This window comes from Erythranthe guttata, chromosome 3, assembly GCF_056151865.1.
Source record: "Erythranthe guttata isolate IM_541 chromosome 3, IM_541, whole genome shotgun sequence".
NCBI lineage: Eukaryota > Viridiplantae > Streptophyta > Magnoliopsida > Lamiales > Phrymaceae > Erythranthe > Erythranthe guttata.
Genome location: NC_142535.1, coordinates 7,543,793 through 7,562,691, shown reverse-complemented (window position 1 = coordinate 7,562,691; position 18,899 = coordinate 7,543,793). Strand labels below are relative to the sequence as shown.

At 32.3% G+C, this 18,899-nt stretch overlaps 1 protein-coding gene across 3 annotated transcripts; it reads left to right on the top strand.

The window, feature by feature from the left end:
• Positions 1 to 1,634: 1,634 nt before the first annotated feature.
• On the top strand, positions 1,635 to 3,748 carry LOC105966877 (hypothetical protein). Of its 3 annotated transcripts, none has more exons than XM_088815474.1 (3): positions 1,635 to 1,819; positions 1,889 to 2,710; positions 3,553 to 3,748. In XM_088815474.1, exons 2-3 carry the CDS (start codon positions 2,154 to 2,156, stop codon positions 3,701 to 3,703), a joined length of 708 nt encoding a protein of 235 aa, XP_088671600.1. In that variant the 5' UTR covers positions 1,635 to 1,819; positions 1,889 to 2,153; the 3' UTR covers positions 3,704 to 3,748. The 3 variants fall into 3 exon arrangements, with proteins under 3 accessions (XP_088671600.1, XP_088671601.1, XP_088671602.1); XM_088815475.1 differs by having other exon boundaries at positions 1,635 to 1,858; positions 2,006 to 2,710; XM_088815476.1 differs by having other exon boundaries at positions 3,471 to 3,683.
• Positions 3,749 to 18,899: the final 15,151 nt, after the last annotated feature.

Below are 18,899 nucleotides of genomic sequence, written 5' to 3'. Positions count from 1 at the left end.
TTAAATCGCGTGTTTTATTGTGGCGTTAAATCGCGTGTTTCATTGTGGCGTTAACTCGCGTGTTTCATTGTGGCGTTAACTCGCGTGTTTCATTGTGGCGTTAAATCGCGTGTTTCATTGTGGCGTTAACTCGCGTGTTTCATTGTGGCGTTAACTCGCGTGTTCTATTGTGGCGTTAACTCGCGTGTTTCATTGTGGCGTTAACTCGCGTGTTTCATTGTGGCGTTAACTCGCGTGTTTCATTGTGGCGTTAACTCGCGTGTTTCATTGTGGCGTTAAATCGCGTGTTTCATTGTGGCGTTAACTCGCGTGTTTCATTGTGGCGTTAACTCGCGTGTTCTATTGTGGCGTTAACTCGCGTGTTTCATTGTGGCGTTAACTCGCGTGTTCTATTGTGGCGTTAACTCGCGTGTTTCATTGTGGCGTTAACTCGCGTGTTTCATTGTGGCGTTAACTCGCGTGTTTCATTGTGGCGTTAAATCGCGTGTTTCATTGTGGCGTTAACTCGCGTGTTTCATTGTGGCGTTAACTCGCGTGTTTCATTGTGGCGTTAACTCGCGTGTTTCATTGTGGCGTTAACTCGCGTGTTTCATTGTGGCGTTAACTCGCGTGTTTCATTGTGGCGTTAACTCGCGTGTTTCATTGTGGCGTTAACTCGCGTGTTTCATTGTGGCGTTAACTCGCGTGTTTCATTGTGGCGTTAACTCGCGTGTTTCATTGTGGCGTTAACTCGCGTGTTCTATTGTGGCGTTAACTCGCGTGTTTCATTGTGGCGTTAACTCGCGTGTTTCATTGTGGCGTTAACTCGCGTGTTTCATTGTGGCGTTAACTCGCGTGTTTCATTGTGGCGTTAACTCGCGTGTTTTATTGTGGCGTTAACTCGCGTGTTTCATTGTGGCGTTAACTCGCGTGTTTCATTGTGGCGTTAAATCGCGTGTTACATTGTGGCGTTAAATCGCGGGTTACACTGTGACGTTAAATCGCGCAAAAACGAGACGTTAAATCGCGCAAAAACGAGGCATTAAATCGCACAAAATGAGTTGTTAAATCGAAACGAAAATGACTTGTTATAATAGGCAAGAATAGCCTATCAAATCGAGTATGTCAATCGCTAGAGACATTCAAGCCAATGCGGCGAGATAAGCGCACGAGTCATACAACCAGAGAAAAAACGAGGTAAGATGAAAAGACAACACGTGAATAATACTCCTAGTCTAAACACGACTTCTAGACTTCGGAGTAGGGGGGAGTAGTTGATACGGACCGAATTGTCCTCATGGGCTTTCCCAATCATTTATTGGGCCGTAGATGGAGCATTCACTTGTATTTGGCCCAAAGCCATATCAGGCCCAAGAAGAGGAGTTAGGGCAAGTTTGCTTATTTCTTGCTCATCAAGTATCTTCACCTATAAATAGGGAGTTACTCTCAACTCATTACTTCTATGCTCTCTCTTACATAACAACACTCAATTATCTCTCGATAAACACTGACTTGATCGTCGGAGCTTCTACGCCGGGAAACCCCTCCCGGCGTTGCAGGTACCCCTCCGGCGGAATCCCGACGAGCTATCATCCAAAATATCTTCCAAGGATCACACGTCATCATCTCGACGATTTTGGAGCAAACCATCCCCCATTCGGATATCTCCCCTCACATCTCTCTCTCCGATGATACCGCCGCGGCCTCCTCCAAAAAAAGCCCCAAATAAAAAGTCATCTCGCTTCAGTCTGGTGGGGATTAATTCGCCTTCTTCAACGATTTGTGTACGAGGCTTTGACGGCGGGCCGTTTTCCTTGATCGCCGCACGGGTTTCGTCAAGGTAAAGAAATTGGGCTGTTTTTTTTGGAGATGTTCATCTGCTAGGTGTTGTTTGTGTTGTGATTTGTAGGGATATGCCCTAATTGAATACGAGAAGTTTGATGAGGCACATAGAGCTATAAGTGAAATTGGTGGAACTGATCTGCTCAGTCACATCATAAAAGTTGATTGGGTTCTGTTTGATGAGGCACAGAGAGCTTTTCACGGCTCTCGTCAGCGGCGGGACAGTTGTCCTGTTTTCTCCGATGACGTCCCTCTTTTATGGCTCGAGATCATAACCAAGTACAAGGGGACCCACAGTGCGGGGCCCAATTTCGCCTTCGAACTCATGATTCATGATTCGGAGATTGGAGCTCGAGAAGAATAGAGCTTTGAAGTACGATCTTTCTTCCATGGTGTTTCTAATGGTTGCTGCCGAGCCGGTGAGGCAGAAGACTCTGAAGAAATTCATCGAGCTTACTTCTCCGCACGGTCTATCGGAGTACGTGATGGCTCCCGGCTACGGATTGGCCGAGAATTGCGTGTTCGTGAGCTGCGCGTACGGCGAAGGGAAACCTATATTGGTGGATTGGCAAGGTAGGGTTAGCTGTGGGTATGTTGATTACGCCGATCGAGATGTGGATGTGAGAATCGTCGATCCGCAGAGTGGCGAAGAGCGTAAATATCCGGAAATTGAAGGCGAGATATGGATCAGTAGACCTAGCGGCGGAATTGGGTATTGGGGGAGATCGGAGCTTTCCGAAACGTGTTCGAAACCTGACCCGGTAAAATGTACACCCGAACCGGCGATCTGGGTCTGGTCATCGAAGGGAACCTGTTCATCACGGGTCGGATCAAGGATCTCATCATTGTTGGTGGGAGGAACATTCAGAAGGAGGAATATGCGGAGGAGGTATGGGTTCTGGTTTTTCGTGTGTTTTTAAATAACAATGTTCATATTTCTCCAGTTGCCAACTCAAATTCAGGTTCTTATTAACAGCAGAACATAGGAATCGGAATACCGCTACTACCAAATTATCATATTGGTATCTGTGAAATACATAGAGTGCATAACTCTGAAATACCATGATTTGGCTGAGAGTTAACTAGAAAAATAGAAATCTTGATATTTTGTTAAAAATATTGTCACTGAAATTTCTTGGCGGTATCCCGAAAGCCTATAAGTGGTTCTTAAAATTTAACATTTCATATCGATGCTGTAGATTAAGAATTGATAAAGAATTAACCTTGAAGAATCTTTGTGCACGATGAATTATATATTAAATTCTTTAGCTTTATGAAATCCCGAGGTCATCATTGTTTGAGCAAAACATCCCTCATTGTATTAAATGGCGTCTTATTGCAAAGCGTGTTCGAAGTAGCAGCATTGTTGCTACAACTTCTAATTGATTAGAGGATAAACACGGAGGCAAACTATATTTTTTTCTTTTTAATTTTCTCAATCTCATGTTATTTCTCGGAGTCCAAGGAGGAGATTCTGACTTTGGTTTCTTGTGAGAGTTTTGTGTGGCTTTGGTTTCGGATAAAGATGCTAACGTGAATCTTGGCTAAATGTTAATTAACAATATGTACGATCGTCTTTCTCATGAGAATTTTCTTTTTCAGCCGCTTATTTTCCCTTTGTATTGACACTTTGTATTGACACTTGACAGGCTTGTTGGTGATTATGTTCTTCAACGATTTACCGCATTGTATCTATCTTTCAGTATTCTAATTGAACTTTGTTCTCCACAGTGCTACAAGAGCAGGACCTGAAATCGCGTCGGCGGAAATATTTTCTTATAATTTTTGTCATGGTTTTGTTCGCATTGGATACTGTTTATTTGAGACGAACTGTTATTTTCTGGCGGTATCATTTTGTTCCATATTTGTATTATCTAAATAATGGGCAACGACACCGCGCATTGCGCGGTGCACATGATCTAGTATATGTATATGTATATATAAAAGTAGGGGTAGTGACAAATAGGCGCATGACAAGGACACTTAATTAAAAGAGGGACATCCAATTTTTTTGTCTTTTAAATAAATCCAGCCTATTCAAACTTATTTGCAAATAAGAAAAATTCTTTTATATAAAACAAAATTACCCAATTCATTGAAACCCAATTCAACTTCAATTTCATGATTTACACCCCAATTTAGCCAAATTTCATCAATTAACCAATTTTAACCCTAATTTCAATTTTGACCCGCCGGTCGCCGCCGTTGACCGGCGTTGACCGCAAGAGAACGCCGGTCTCCGTCGTTGATTTTTTTTTTTTTTTTTTTTTTTTTGGAAAAACATTTTGTTTCCTGAATTTTTTTCCTGGTCGGTCAACTGCCGTTAACTTTTTTTTTTATAATTTTTTTTTTCTTAAAAAAAATATTTTAATTAATATTATTGTCTTGGCTGCTAAATTATTGTCTCCGGCAGTTACTTAACTGTCGCTGACAGTGATTTAACTGTTAATTGACTTTTTTTTTTCGTTCAAAAATATTTTAATTAATATTACTGTATTCGTTGCTAAATTACTGTCTCCAACAGTTATTTAACTGTTGGAGACAGTAATTTAACAGTTAATTGATTTTTTTATTCTTAAAAAAATATTTTTAATTAATATTACTGTATTCGTTGCTAAATTACTATCTCCATCAGTTATTTAACTGTCGGAGACAGTAATTTAACTGTTAATTTTTTTCTTAAAAAAAAATATTTTAATTAATATTACTGCCCTGGATGCTAAATTACTGTCTCCGATAGTAATTTAACTGTCTTAGACAATAATATTAATAATATTATTGTTCGGGAAAATAATATTCATAATATTATTGTCCCAAACAATAATATTACTGTCTGAAACAGTAATTTAGTAGCCATAACAGTAATATTAGTTACAATATTTTTTTTCTAAGAAAAAAAAAAAATCAACGCCGGAGACCGGCGGTCAACGGCGGTTGACCGGCCGGAAAAAAATATCAGGAAAAAAAAAAGTTTTCAAACAAAAAAAAAAAAGTCAACGCCAGAATCTTGGCGGAATCTGGCCGGAAAAAAAATATTTCAGAAAAAAAATTATTTTCTAAAAAAAATAAAGTTTTGGGGGTTAATGTGATATATTTGTTTAAATCCGGGGTCAGTGTGTAATATTAAGAAAGTTAGAGCATAGTCGGTGGAATTGATAAGAATAATATTATGGAGGTTATTTTAAACTAAAGACATGGGGATGGGTTTAATTGAGAGACTGTTTTTTTTGTGGACCAAAATGCATTTAAGTCCCATGTGATGGGCCTTTTTGCCGAGTAAACTGCAAAAGGTACCCCTGTATAATCTCAAACTAGCAAAAACCCCCTGCGATAGATAAACTAGCAAAAATCCCCCTATGTTTTTTTTTTAAATAGCACACTTGACCCACCACCTATTTAAGGGCTGACCTTGTGTAAATTGACAAAAAAGACCCTGTGAAATATCTATTTTTATAGTATTAAAAAAAGCACAAATGAGATATTTAAATTCTTATTTTCTAATGTTCTAACTATTTTATTTTTTATTACTGATAAAAAAACTAATTTTATTTTTGTTATATCTTGTAATTAAAAAAATGGAAAGGGGTCTTTTTATTTTTAAAATTATCATATAATTTCTTTATAACTTTGAAATTATTCCTACACTAAATTATGTAAGAGAAAAAAAAATTACAATATTATGTATATGTTTATTGACTATTTTGTTTTTAATATAATATTTCCATTTAATTTGTATACTAAATTTTTAATAATCAGAAAAAATCAAGAAAAAAAAAATAGATAAATCGAATCATCATCATCTTCAACGATTTGAATCCCGATGCCATCTCCAACACCACCACCAACGTCTAAATCAGAGTCGATTAAAAGATTAACTGCTTCCCAGGTCCCCCAATTTTCGGAAGCTCCTCCGATCGTCAGCGCCCTTGTTCGTCCTCACGAAGTGATCGAGCCTGGACTTCGCCCGACGGCTATGGTAGAGCAGCACAGCAGAGCAGCCGATGGTGGAGGCTGTGCTGTGGTAGTGGGAGGACGCTGGTCGAATTGAAGTCGGGAAGATGGAGATTAAGGTTTGTGTAGGAATTTCCGGAAAAATCATGAAATTACATATTAATAAAATTTGGGGGGTAATTATGTAATTTCAGATTTAAAAATTCGTCACCAGCTGCACACTCGGCGAGTGTGCAACACGAAAATGCACTAGGGGGGTTTTTGCCTTTAACAAATTTTCATTGGGGAGTTTTTGCTAGTTTATTTATCATAGGGGGGTTTTTGCTAGTTTGAAATTTCACAAGGATATTTTCTGCAGTTTACTCTCTTTTTGCCATTCGCCCATAAAAGTAATGCAGCATAAGAAATCTAATGTGACACATAATATTAATCAAACATTTTTTTTAAAAGTGATAGATATTATGAAATTTAGAGAATCGAGGTCTACGAAATAAAGTTTTTTTCTTGTAATATAAGCTATGTTTGGAAGACAAATCCTTTTACTTGTAATTATTTGGAAGGTAAATTCCACTATCCCCTTGTATTTTGGCTCAATATCACTTTACTCTCTTGTATTTTCGATTGCATCGATTTGGCTCTCCTGCATTTGAAAAATTATCTCAATATGACCCTTGCAGTTAGTTTTCAGACATTTGACCTTAACACTGTTGATCTGAGTTCGAAAAAAAAAAAAAAAAAAAACCACCCTCACAGTTTAAATAATTATTAAAAAAAATTAAAAATAAATTATGGCTTATTTTCTTGATGTCTTCAATTTTTTATTATTTTTTTATTTTTTTTAATTTTTAATAATTATTAAAACTGTGAGAGGTGATTTTTTTTCCTTCATAATTTGACCTTATTTTAGGGACCCTAATTCACCGATAATAGTTATTTGAGTTAGGCAACTTTTACAAACAAGGCATCATTAATTACAATTATCTAGATGGGTTGGAGACCTAAATATTGTGATTAATTATAATTAAGGGGTCATTAGCAATACACCCCTCTATAGATAAAAAATGGTGATATGTCCATACCATAATTCTTCTTTTGTGAAAACTCCCTATAATATTTATTTCCAATCTTACCCTTATACTACCCAATACCCATTACGGTTTTTTAATAATTAACCACTATTTACAAAATTCCTATTAATGAGGCACCTAAATTCCGCTAATTATGATTAATTAGTATAATTTATCTCAATTATTCTTTTTTTCTCTCTTTCCATAACAATAATTTAATTCCTAAAAATCAGCTTCCACATTCCTAAAAAATTGCTACCAAATAAAAAAAAATATTTCCGGACTTTATGTTTTTATTTTTTATTTTTATATTATTTTCGGACTTTATTTAATCATTTTTTATTTATTTTTATTTTTAATATTTTTTAATAAAAATATTACTTTAATTTTTTTTTTAAAATTATTTAAAAAAAAAATTGAAATTTTTTTCTCAACAGGTTTGCAACGCCGAATATGACTATAGTTGAATATGACTATATGGGATTATAGACTGTAGTCATATTCTTTCTTTATATTGTTGCTTTTTTACATTTTGAACTTAAAAATTCCGATTATATGGTATAGTCATGTTTACCAAATCATATAAAACAACGAAGATCCCCTATTATTTACGAAAACAATCCTATCAACATCCACACAAAAAATCACAATTTGAATCTTGTTATTAGAAGTCAACTTGAATAGTCACATTCGAAAAATACATAAATATGACTATAGTCATATTCGAATATGACTATAGTCATGTTACTACTGCTGTTCAGATCTGGAAATTTTTTTCGAAAAATACATAAATAAAGATAGAAAAATAACGAGACAGAGGGATGGGAGTCGACGAGGTCTTCATACATAAAATGACCCTGGCATATCTTCACCACAAACGACCCTCCATACTTCAACAGAATTATCAAGGTTGACGACATGATGTGCATCACTACAAAAAAACACGAGAATGTGACTACTATGTGACTACCAAATTGTGATACTTTCACAATTTATATCTGGAGTTAGGGGGCACCAAATTGAATCTCCTCCGTACAGTATATAAAAATATATACTCTGAATACTCTATCCAAATTTCGGCCACATCCAACGGTTCAATTGTACAAAAACGCGTCCAATCTAGTTGCCCTGAATTATTCAGAGAAGTCTGATTCCGATTTCCACCCTTCAGCAGCGAGTTTTAAGATCCGATCTATACGTAGAGAAGTCCGATTCCGATCTCCACCGTTCATAAGTTATATTTATGTGTTAAGAATCCTCTGTAAAATTATCAACCCGATCCGACGGTTAGATCTTCCGATCTGGCCTCTGCAAGAAAACTGTTGTATCTCAAAAACTTGATTTTTCTCCTCTCTTTTCGTTCGCTCTTCGGAAGGAGAATCGAAATCCGGCGCCGGCGCCGTGTGCGGCTGAGTGGGTCCATTGGCGAGTGGTGGAGGATTATGGGTCTGAAAAAGAAAAAAAAAAGAGAAGTTGCGTGAGAAAGAGAAGAATGAAAGAGAGATATATGGAGAGAAATAATGTAATCCTACAATCACGTGAGATTGTTATGGAAAATAAATATTGCAATTATTTAAAAAACTACTGATAAGGGTAGTTTCGTCTTATCACAGTTGTTGAGGGGGTTTCACTAATTAAGATTGGACTTTGAGTGTGAGCAAGAGTCTTAAAAGTCAAATGGATTTAACTCATAATATTTATGGTTTGAAGGGGGTTTTGCATATTTTCCCTATAATTAATTGTCAACACCTATTACTTATGACATCACAATCCACTTTTGGACTCGAATCAAAACAAAAACCATGTACAAAATTAATTTTCAATAAGCCAATTATTAAAAGAAGATTATTGATATAGATAATCATAGTGCGTGCTCGACTTTCAAAACACCAATAATTTGTATACTTATATTGTTGATATTTATAAACTTTATGCAAAAAGATTTAATATGGATGAACTGTAAATACAGTAGAACCTCGATAAATTAATAATTTTATTTAAATAATTTTTTTTATTCAATAAAAATATATTAAACTATTAGCTCGATAATTTAATACTTCGCTGAATTAATATAATTTTACTAATTCCAATTATATTAATTTACAGAAATTTAGTTGTGTATTGAACCGTCAAATTGGTCCACTAATTTCTCAATTGGTGGAAGAGAATTGTTTTATGAACGGTGGATGCTTCTTACAAGAATTTTTACTTTATTCCTCTTTTTATTCTTATTTCACTGAAAGATAACACAATTGTTGCTTCAACTTTTAGTTTGTGCTGTCATTTTAATATTAAAAAAATAAAATTATTATGTTGTCATAACTAATATTTAATATCCATAACTATATGCAAATTTAGGGTAATTGGCACTTTGCACCCTTGAATTACATCAGTTTGGCATTTTGCACCCTTAAATTGAAAAAATAGCACTTTGAACCCTACAATTGCAAAATCCTTGGCACTTTGCACCCTCCTACACTTTTTAGGTGAAAAAATGACTGGCAACCGGTTTAGTGGGTTCCAAGAGGGCAAATTTATCTTTTTACATGTATTATGATTCACTGGAAGCAACTCCCGTCGGAATTATTATAGTAGTTGAAACTTGAAATTGCAGATATAATTCAACGTCATTTCAGGTACTAAGTTGATAATATGACCGTTCCAATCTTATGATGCACTGACTCCCATTTGGACCGAGCTCGAGGGAGAACAAACATGGGGCATAATCGTCCAGATGTTTCCATGATGTAAGAAGCTGCTTCGTTTGTGTTATTTCGTTGTAAGACATTTTCCCACCGGGCAATCATGTGTCTCCTGGGCTATCGAGACTCTCCCATAGAAAGGGTTTGGAACAATTTGATGGGTTTGAACCCGACTCATTTTTCAGAACCAGGTTCCCGTCGTCGAGCACGGCGGCGACGGCGCTGGAATTGTTCGGAGTTTTTACACCGGTGGACCAAATATGGAATTTTGACTCCTTCAACAGGACTAAATTTCCGTCAACAATCGTGAGGTGGACATAGTTTTTGTCGAGAATTGGGGTTACTCTGTTAGCGACCCCGAGCCAGACTACAGTTTGTTTGTTGACTTTTTTGTTGATTCCCATGTAGTGTTTTGAAGAATTACCTGGTGAGAAGAATTCGAGCTCGAAGTTCCCGCCGAAAGAAACGGTGGTTGGTCGCCGGAGAAAGTTTGGTTTCCGGAAATCGTGTCCGCCACCGAGGAACGCGGGTTCATGAGGAAGAAACATAGGAGGAAGACGAGATGAATCATAGTATGGGATCCTAAAAAGATAAATCTGCCTTTTTAACCGGTTGACAATAATTTTTCTAGCTAAAAAATGCAAGAGGGTGCAAAGTGCCAAGCCATTTACAATTAAAGGGTGCAAAGTGCTATTATTTCAATTTAAGGGTGTAAAGTGCCAAACCCATGTAATTCAAGGGTGCAAAGTGCCAATTACCCTGCAAATTTAATATTTCATTTTGTATACGACAAGTTATAATAACGTCACTTGCAACACTTAGCAGTGGCGTTAGTCTTCCCACTCTCAATGTGGAGAAATATTAAATTATCGAACTGATAATTTAATACATGTTTACCGAGCCGGCCGAACCAAACGAGATTATTAATTAAGTGAAATTATTAATTTATAGAGGTTAAATTGTAGTATATATTAGGCATTTGGTAACAAAAAAGAATATTTCTTTAAATGAATTCAACCATAAAGTATAATTACGGACACCAAATATTATTTCGCAATAACTTTTATGGATCAAGTAAATATTTTTTCTTGTGCTTATTACTCAAAAAAAAAAAAAAAAAAAAAGAAAGAAAAAATTCCTTGTGCTATTTACTCCTTTTTCTAAATGTTAAAATTATAAAATATACTAGTCATCCCCATCCATTTAACTTTTTTTTTTTTAAAAAAATCGAATTTGCTTTTTAATTTTTATTTTTTGAGTTCAAAATAACGTAGCTGTAAAATTTATTTTAACCAAAACAAAATATTATAAAAAATTAATCATTATATTTAATTTTTAAAACAACATTAAACATGTAATACTTCACTTAAAACAAAATGACTTTTCTCACATGATCATTCTTATAATATATGATCTCCGAAAAACTCTCAAAATACATTTGCGACGAAAATAATTTTAAAAATCCCTCGATCGTAGTCATTGACATTATGTTGATCACGAAGAATCCCATCGATCTTCAACCTCATTCGGCGTTAGATTTTAATTTATACATTTTAAATTATAAGTTATTGTATTATTTTCTTATAAAAATACCCCTAGAAACAACTTGGAGAAAATAACCTTGAAAATCCTTGATTCATCGCATCAATTTTCAGTTCCACAACTGAATATTAGTATAAAATGGTATCTTAGTATTGAATTAGTTATACATTAAGATTGTGTTATTGACTTGTTTATTTTATGTTAATTTGATTGCTTTGAGAGCCAAATTGTATTATAGAAAAGCCTTAAACAAAATCTATTTTATCCTCAATTTAATATTAATAGCAAGTTAATAATAATATATAGGGAAAATTACGGCCACCTCTGAGGTATCATGATTAAATTACCAAAAAATCTCTCTTGTTTGGGTAATTACAATCAGCCCCCTCATTTTAAATATTTTTACATATTAAATTTATATACAACTAATTCAATTATATGATGATTTAGATGGTCCAGATAATAGTCTGGTATCCATTTTTAAGTCCATGGAGTTTTCTTTAAATACGCATGGTTATGAAGATTATGTATTTGAAGATTTGGCAAAGCCAATTGATTGCGTTAATGTACGAAGGAACCTTATTGAAATATTATTAAGTAAAATAATATATTTCCTGAAAAATATCATTAAAAATAAGCGTACAAAAAAGTGAAGAAATACAAATATATGACAATTTAAGAAATTTTCTTGGAAAATCGACTAATTACAATTATTATACATCATCATCGGGTTCACTACTAGCATCATTTTCACCTTCACTATAATTCCAGGTGTATCTCAAATCCAGGTATTCACATTGTTGGCAACATATCAATAAATCTCCGATTGCAATATCACCACATATCACATGGAAAATTGATACTATATCTGAAAACGTAAAAAAAATGTTACATAAATGTTTCGTGAATCGTGAGTATGTTAATTCCACAGAAACCAACAATTAAATACATGTACATGCAAATAAAAATTCATTAAAATAATCTTCCATAGAAAACATGGATGGAAGAACGTATAGTAAATTTTTGGAACGAAAAAGAATGAATAGTAGGAAGGTGATGGATGCCAGAATTTATAGGTGGATGTATTATATGACGAACATGGAAATATAATATAAGTTAGGATAATATATTAATGTTATTAAATACATGATTTACATAATTGAAGAAGTCAATATTTACTATAATAAACATATTGTTGATGTGTCCATTAAAGTGGGGAATAAAATATGTTGGTAATGAGTTACAAAATCTTCTAAAAATGACATTTGCACCTGATTTTGTTGTAAAAAGCAGCAAAAATATATTAAGAGCATTGTCATATATATATATATATATATATATATATATATATATATATATATATATATATATATATATATATATATATATATATATATATATATATGGGGTAATGGCAAATAGGCCCATGACAAGGGCACTTAATTAAAAGAGGGACATCCAACTTTTTTGTCTTTCAAATAAATCCACCCCATTCAAACTTATTTACAAATAAGGAAAATCTTTTTATATATATCAAAATTACCCCCAATTCATTGAAACCCAATTTAACTCCAATTTCTGATTTACACCCCAATTTAGCCCAATTTCATCAATTAACCAATTTTAACCCTAATTTCGATTTTGACCCCAACTTTGACCCGCCACCACCGGAGACCGTCGGTCGCCGCCGTTGACTGCCGTTGACCGCCGGTCTCCGGCGTTGTTCTTTTTTTTTTTTTTTTTTTTTCTTACAAAAAATATTTTAATTAATATTACTGTCTTGGCTGCTAAATTACTGTCTTCGGCATTTATTTAACTGTCGGAGACAGTAATTTAACTGTTAATTGACTCTTTTTTTTTTTCAAAAATATTTTAATTAATATTATTGTATTCGTTGCTAAATTACTGTCTCCTGCAGTTAGTTAACTGTCGGAGACAGTAATTTAACTGTTAATTGACTTTTTTATTCTTAAAAAATATATTTTTAATTAATATTACTGTATTCGTTGCTAAATTACTGTCTCCGGCAGTTATTTAACTGTCGGAGAGAGTAATTTAACTCTTAATTGACTTTTTTTTTCTATTATTTTTCCTTAAAAAAATTATTTTAATTAATATTACTGCCTTGGCTGTTAAATTACTGTCTCCAACAGTAATTTAACTGTCTTAGACAATAATATTAATAATATTACTGTTCGGAAAAATAATATTCATAATATTACTGTCCCAAACAGTAATATTACTGTCTGGGACAGTAATTTAGTAGTCAAGACAGTAATATTAATTAAAATATTTTTTTAAGCAAAACAAATCAAAAAAAAAAAAAAAGTTAACGCCGGAGACCGGCGGTCAACGGTGGTTGACCAGCCGGAAAACAATTTCAGGAAAAAAAAAATTCAAAAAAAAAAAAAAAAAATCAACGCCGGAATCTGGCCGGAAAAAAAACATTTCAGAAAAAAAATTATTTTCTGGAAAAAAAAAGTTTTGGGGGTTAATGTGATATATTTGTTTAAATCCGTGGTAAATGTGTAATATTAAGGAAGTTAGAGCATAATGGGTGGAATTGATAAGAATTATATTATTGAAGGTATTTTAGACTAAAGACATGAGGATGGACTTAATTGAGAGACTGTTTTTTTTATGGACCAAAATGCATTTAAGTCCCATGTGATGGGCCTTTTTGTCATTTGCCATATATATATATATATATATATATATATATATATATATATATATATATATATATATATATATATATATATATATATATATATATATATATATACCAATATTAAACAATATATGATTATAATATGAAATGAATAATACATTCAAATTGATAAAATGACTATTTAAATAATTATTACATTACAATTTCAATTACAATATTATGCAATAATACATTTATAATATGTTGCAATTATTTCTCCCGGAATGTTTAAAAGAAGAAAACTAATAATAGACACCATAATCTATTATAAACTTAACTGAATTCTGAAAAAAATATAGAATAACAAATGGCTTTAGTAAGTAAATAGTTCATAGAACATTAAACCAAAAAAATATTAAAATAAGTAATTCATTGAGGCATGAAATCCTGTTTTCTATATTATCTATAGATTGTTCAAATTACATGTGATTATAAAATTTCAAATTAAAATAAAAAAGGTGTATATTTAAAAAAAAAATAATGTAATAATAATATTATTATAAAATTATGGATTATTCAAATAAAATTTATTCAAATTTTTCTATTCAGATAATCGAAAATAATCCAGAATCAAAAAATGACATTATTTTTTTAAATTATTCAAACACTAAAAATTTCATAAATTATTCAAATGTATTTTTAAATTACGTATTTATTAACATAACAATTTAAATTACAAATTTGAATAACGTAATATAAAACAAGAGAGTCGAAATATTACGATTATCGGAAATTAATAAAGTGAGATAATATTTTTTTCGACTTTTTTAAATATTAAATTCATTGAAAAATATATACATGTGGTAATGTTTAAATGACTGTACAAATGTAAATTAAGAAACAACTAGACACATACTAAAATAAAAAATGACAACTAAGGAATTGAATAATACATATAAGCCATTTTGCTGCCAACTAAGCGATTTAGGAAAATAACATAAAAATTTACTACATGTCATTCATTTAGATTATAGATCCTCCTTTTATATAATATATAGATGGTTGTCAACTAATTCGCACCAACTACAATGTGTAGTGACCCAATTTTTTGTCAATCATTTCTCTATTTAATCTTATCAAATTAATTGGAATTTATTCTAGTTATGTTCAATGATGGTAAAAATATATACTTTGTATGTACATATTCCCAATTTATGTATTTTAAACAATTTTTAAAATCATCAATGTACTTTGACCGTATTTAGACACAGTTAGAATTATTTTGAAAGGCAAATTGATTAAGTGGTGTTTGCAAATGCTTTTAGAAATAGATTATAAAGTTTTTTCTGCACATGATGGGTTTTTTAGGTGTTTGCAAAATTAGCTTTTGCTTTTACTTTTCTTAAAATAAGCTGCTTTAGCAATAATTTTAAAACCACCAATATACCTTCTTTTTCAATTTTAGATGATTTTCCAGCTAATTTATAATCCCCAACTTTTAGAAATAATCACTTAATTCCAACTTAACTCACAATCACTAACTTTTGCTCTTAATAAGCTTTTGCAAACACCACCTAAATATTTTCCGCCAATTGAAATTTTTTAAATTAGAATTCTTAAATTTTCCTACATGTATGCTTCATTGTGATAACTATAAACCCCTACATCCATATAATTTTCGCTATCATTTACAACTACTCCACACTTTATAATAATGTATGGTAGTCCGTCTTAGGTCCAAGTTCCAATAGTTCTACCCATAGATCCGTAGTAACAAAAAGAGGGAAAGAGATATAATGTAAAATAGCTCAAGCAAAGAGCTGCCACTCACTATCCATAGTATTATAAAACGGTTCAGTTCCCTTTTTTCAGTGTTCAATCCAGAAGATCCAAGTTTTGGTGGCAACTCCAAAACGGAAACAAGACCAAGCAACATCCACTCACCCTAAACCCTAGATCCACCTAGAGCTCTCACTGAGTTGACTCACCAACCCATGTCAGTCAAATCAGTCACAACTTACCCTCTCCATTCAGCACATGTAACACCCCGCGTTTCCAATAACCGGTTTCAGTATTTTATTTGCTATTTATGTGAAATTATGTGAACTAATGTGCATTATATGTTTACATGAATATTTTTGATTTTATTCTCTATTTGCGCAACTAAAATGTATGTCATGTGTTTAATATAATTGAACACGTGAAAATATGTGATCTACGTGGATTTAGTTTTAGTAACATAAGAATTTGTTTTCTCACACTAGAAAGTTTATATGCATAATTTATGTATGTGTTGCATGCATACACTTATTCCATGTGCATTTCCACTTGACTTTTCATTTAGCATTTTATTTTAAGATAACCTAAATGAAATTTCCAAGAAGTCCCTCTAGATTATTTCAAATTTCTCCTAATTGCAAAAAGACCCCTCTTCCTACTTAGTCATTAAGATAGCAAGCATCCAAGACTCTATAAATACCCACCTCTTCTTCACAATTCTCTACACCAAAAACATTCTTTGATCCTAGAGTTCAAGATCAAAGTCTACCTCCTTCTTCCTCTTCTCGTTTTTTTCATTTAATTCCTAGCTAGTATAGTTCTTCATCTCCAAAAGGAGATTCTTCAACCAAGAAGGGTAAGCAAATCTTTGTTCTTTGTTTCTTTCTTAAGCTTTTCGAAACCCCATATAGTTCCTATTTCTAATTTTCAAAATTCTTGAAGGATTCTCTAGTGGGTTTCTAATATATACAAATCCCTTTAAATTCTCAAAGACTCTAAGGTAAGAATCATGGAATTCTTGCTACATCAAGATAACATCAATAGTATTTCCTTCTCTTCTCTTTTGAAAAACTCCCCTTCGTGATTGTTTGAAGAAATCGAAAGTTTTATGAAAGAAAGTGCTCATAGTATATTATATTATATGTTTAGTCTCATGCATGTTAAGATCCATGCTTGAATCCTTGATCTTTGATGAGAAAAATAATGATGATGTTTTTGATATGTTTAATTCCATGTTTAGAGTCTTGCATGTGAGAATCTAATTCTTGATTCTTGATTCTTGATTCTTGAAAGAAAATAGAAGATTGGTGAGAAACCCGAAATTTGATGATGATATGCTATGAAATTAAATTATCTTGATGTTTATAATGATTGTATGTTAAGATTTACTAATTATGATTATATGTTTAAGGTTTGGATTTGAGGTATGTAAGTTTATTGAGTCTAGAATCTTGAAATAGATGGTTATATGCAAAATTTACAGATTCATAGGTACGGATTTTAACCCATGTTTCACCCACGATTTTGGTTATGAAAACTACAAATTTTTATACAAGGATAGATCTCTCTGTTATGGTCATATTGATATGTGGCTTGTAATGTTGGAGTATAAATAAATAAGTTATGATTTATTTATCGAAACTGTACAAAACCAGAGTCAATTTAGAATAAGTAATGAAATCTAAGGTTTTCCTATTTCAAATTAAGTGATTCCACTTGGAACAGAACCCCAACTTAGAGAACTCTTTTGAGATAATATGTGGCAGTGTTTGATACAGTATATAAACTCTCTATACTACATATAAAAGTGTAAATGCTAGGTGGTTTCTTCCATTTTATGTATCGACAAAAATGCCCCGTAAAATAATTAAAACTTCAAGGTCAATTAAGTGAAATAGATAATAAATAAATAGTTCATTAATGAAGGTTAAATACAATAATTAATAATATACGAATCATTGAAAAATTGTAACCACAACATCTTAAATCTGTCGGTAATCGTTGGTTGAACCAACACTCGATTTGTGAAAGTAGATTTTAGAATCACAATCAAACTCTTAACTTGAGTTGGTTAATGGTCTTGTATTTTTGAATTGTGAACCCCGGTCGATTCTGACTCGTGAACTGTTGGTTCACGACGATAATCATGTCTCCATTCAATTTTTCATTTATGTTTAATTTTTCATTAATGTTCATTTGTCCTTTGTTCTAAAAAAAATATAATAAACAATCAAGAGTCAATGAGACAACTCGAATAACCTATGATATTCAAGACCATGATAAATAAATACTGGAATAACCTAAGAAGAAATAGATAATGTAACATAAATATAATAGTTTATGTATATCAATATTAAATAAAATCACATTACGTTATTTAAATATATTTTAATATATACATAAATTAATAGAGACGTGCAACGCATGTCACACCTTTATAGTAACAATAAATATTTTCATTGATGAATAGTATGAATTAAATGATAATAAATCAAATTATTTTAATATTAAAATTTTTGTTTTATTGTGTTAAATTTATGTAAAGTTCATTTACTATTGAAGTTTAAATATAAGTATGTTAATCATATAATTTTTGTAGATTGGTTGTATGAATTTTATATATATATATATATATATATATATATATATATATATATATATATATATATATTTTGTTGTTAATATTATACAATGTCCCATAAATACGTGTATCATTTCATATATTAATTTTTAAATAAATTTTAAATTCTTACGATTTGCAATTTTGAGAAAATAATTTCCGATCCGATTTAATATTTGATAACCGTGCATGTATCAACTCACGAAACACCCTGGTATCATATTTTTTTTTTGTATTGGAACTGGATTCGCTACAATTTTTCTGGGAAACTCGACATTTATGTAGTACTATTGTTGGTTTCTTTTTATTATACCTTACGAAATTCTATTTTCATCAACGTGAGGTGTGGATGATTTGGATATATGGGGGGATTCTAATAGTTTGTTTGAGAAATTTATCGTTCGTTCTTGATTGATCTTGTGGGTACTACATCATTGTAGGTGGCCTTCTTTATTTGGTCCGTAGGAATTACCATTCATTATTGCCAACAATTATTATCATATATTTTCTCACTTTCACTTGTTGTCTTGTTACCGATCAGGGAAGTACTTCTCGACCGGCAATTTAGCGATTCCACATCTACGACCATGTTTGCCTGTTTTGCTCTGGGTGTCTTTGATCAATATTTACCACATCGAAATGGATTATGACTTACTCGACTCAAGAATAGCAGTAGCTTTGGGTACCCTGGTAAATGCAGGACCCGAGGATCAGACATGGAAAGGACTAGTGCATTTAGGGTTTTAATGGGACTTCTGAGGCAGAAC

Excerpts from the sequence above, each read along its gene's own strand:
- LOC105966877 (XM_088815474.1), top strand. The coding sequence starts at position 2,154 with ATGATTCGGAGATTGGAGCTCGAGAAGAATAGAGCTTTGAAGTACGAT. Across the intron at positions 2,711-3,552 it reads AGGAGGAATATGCGGAGGAG|TGCTACAAGAGCAGGACCTG; the intron begins GTATGGGTTCTG and ends TGTTCTCCACAG.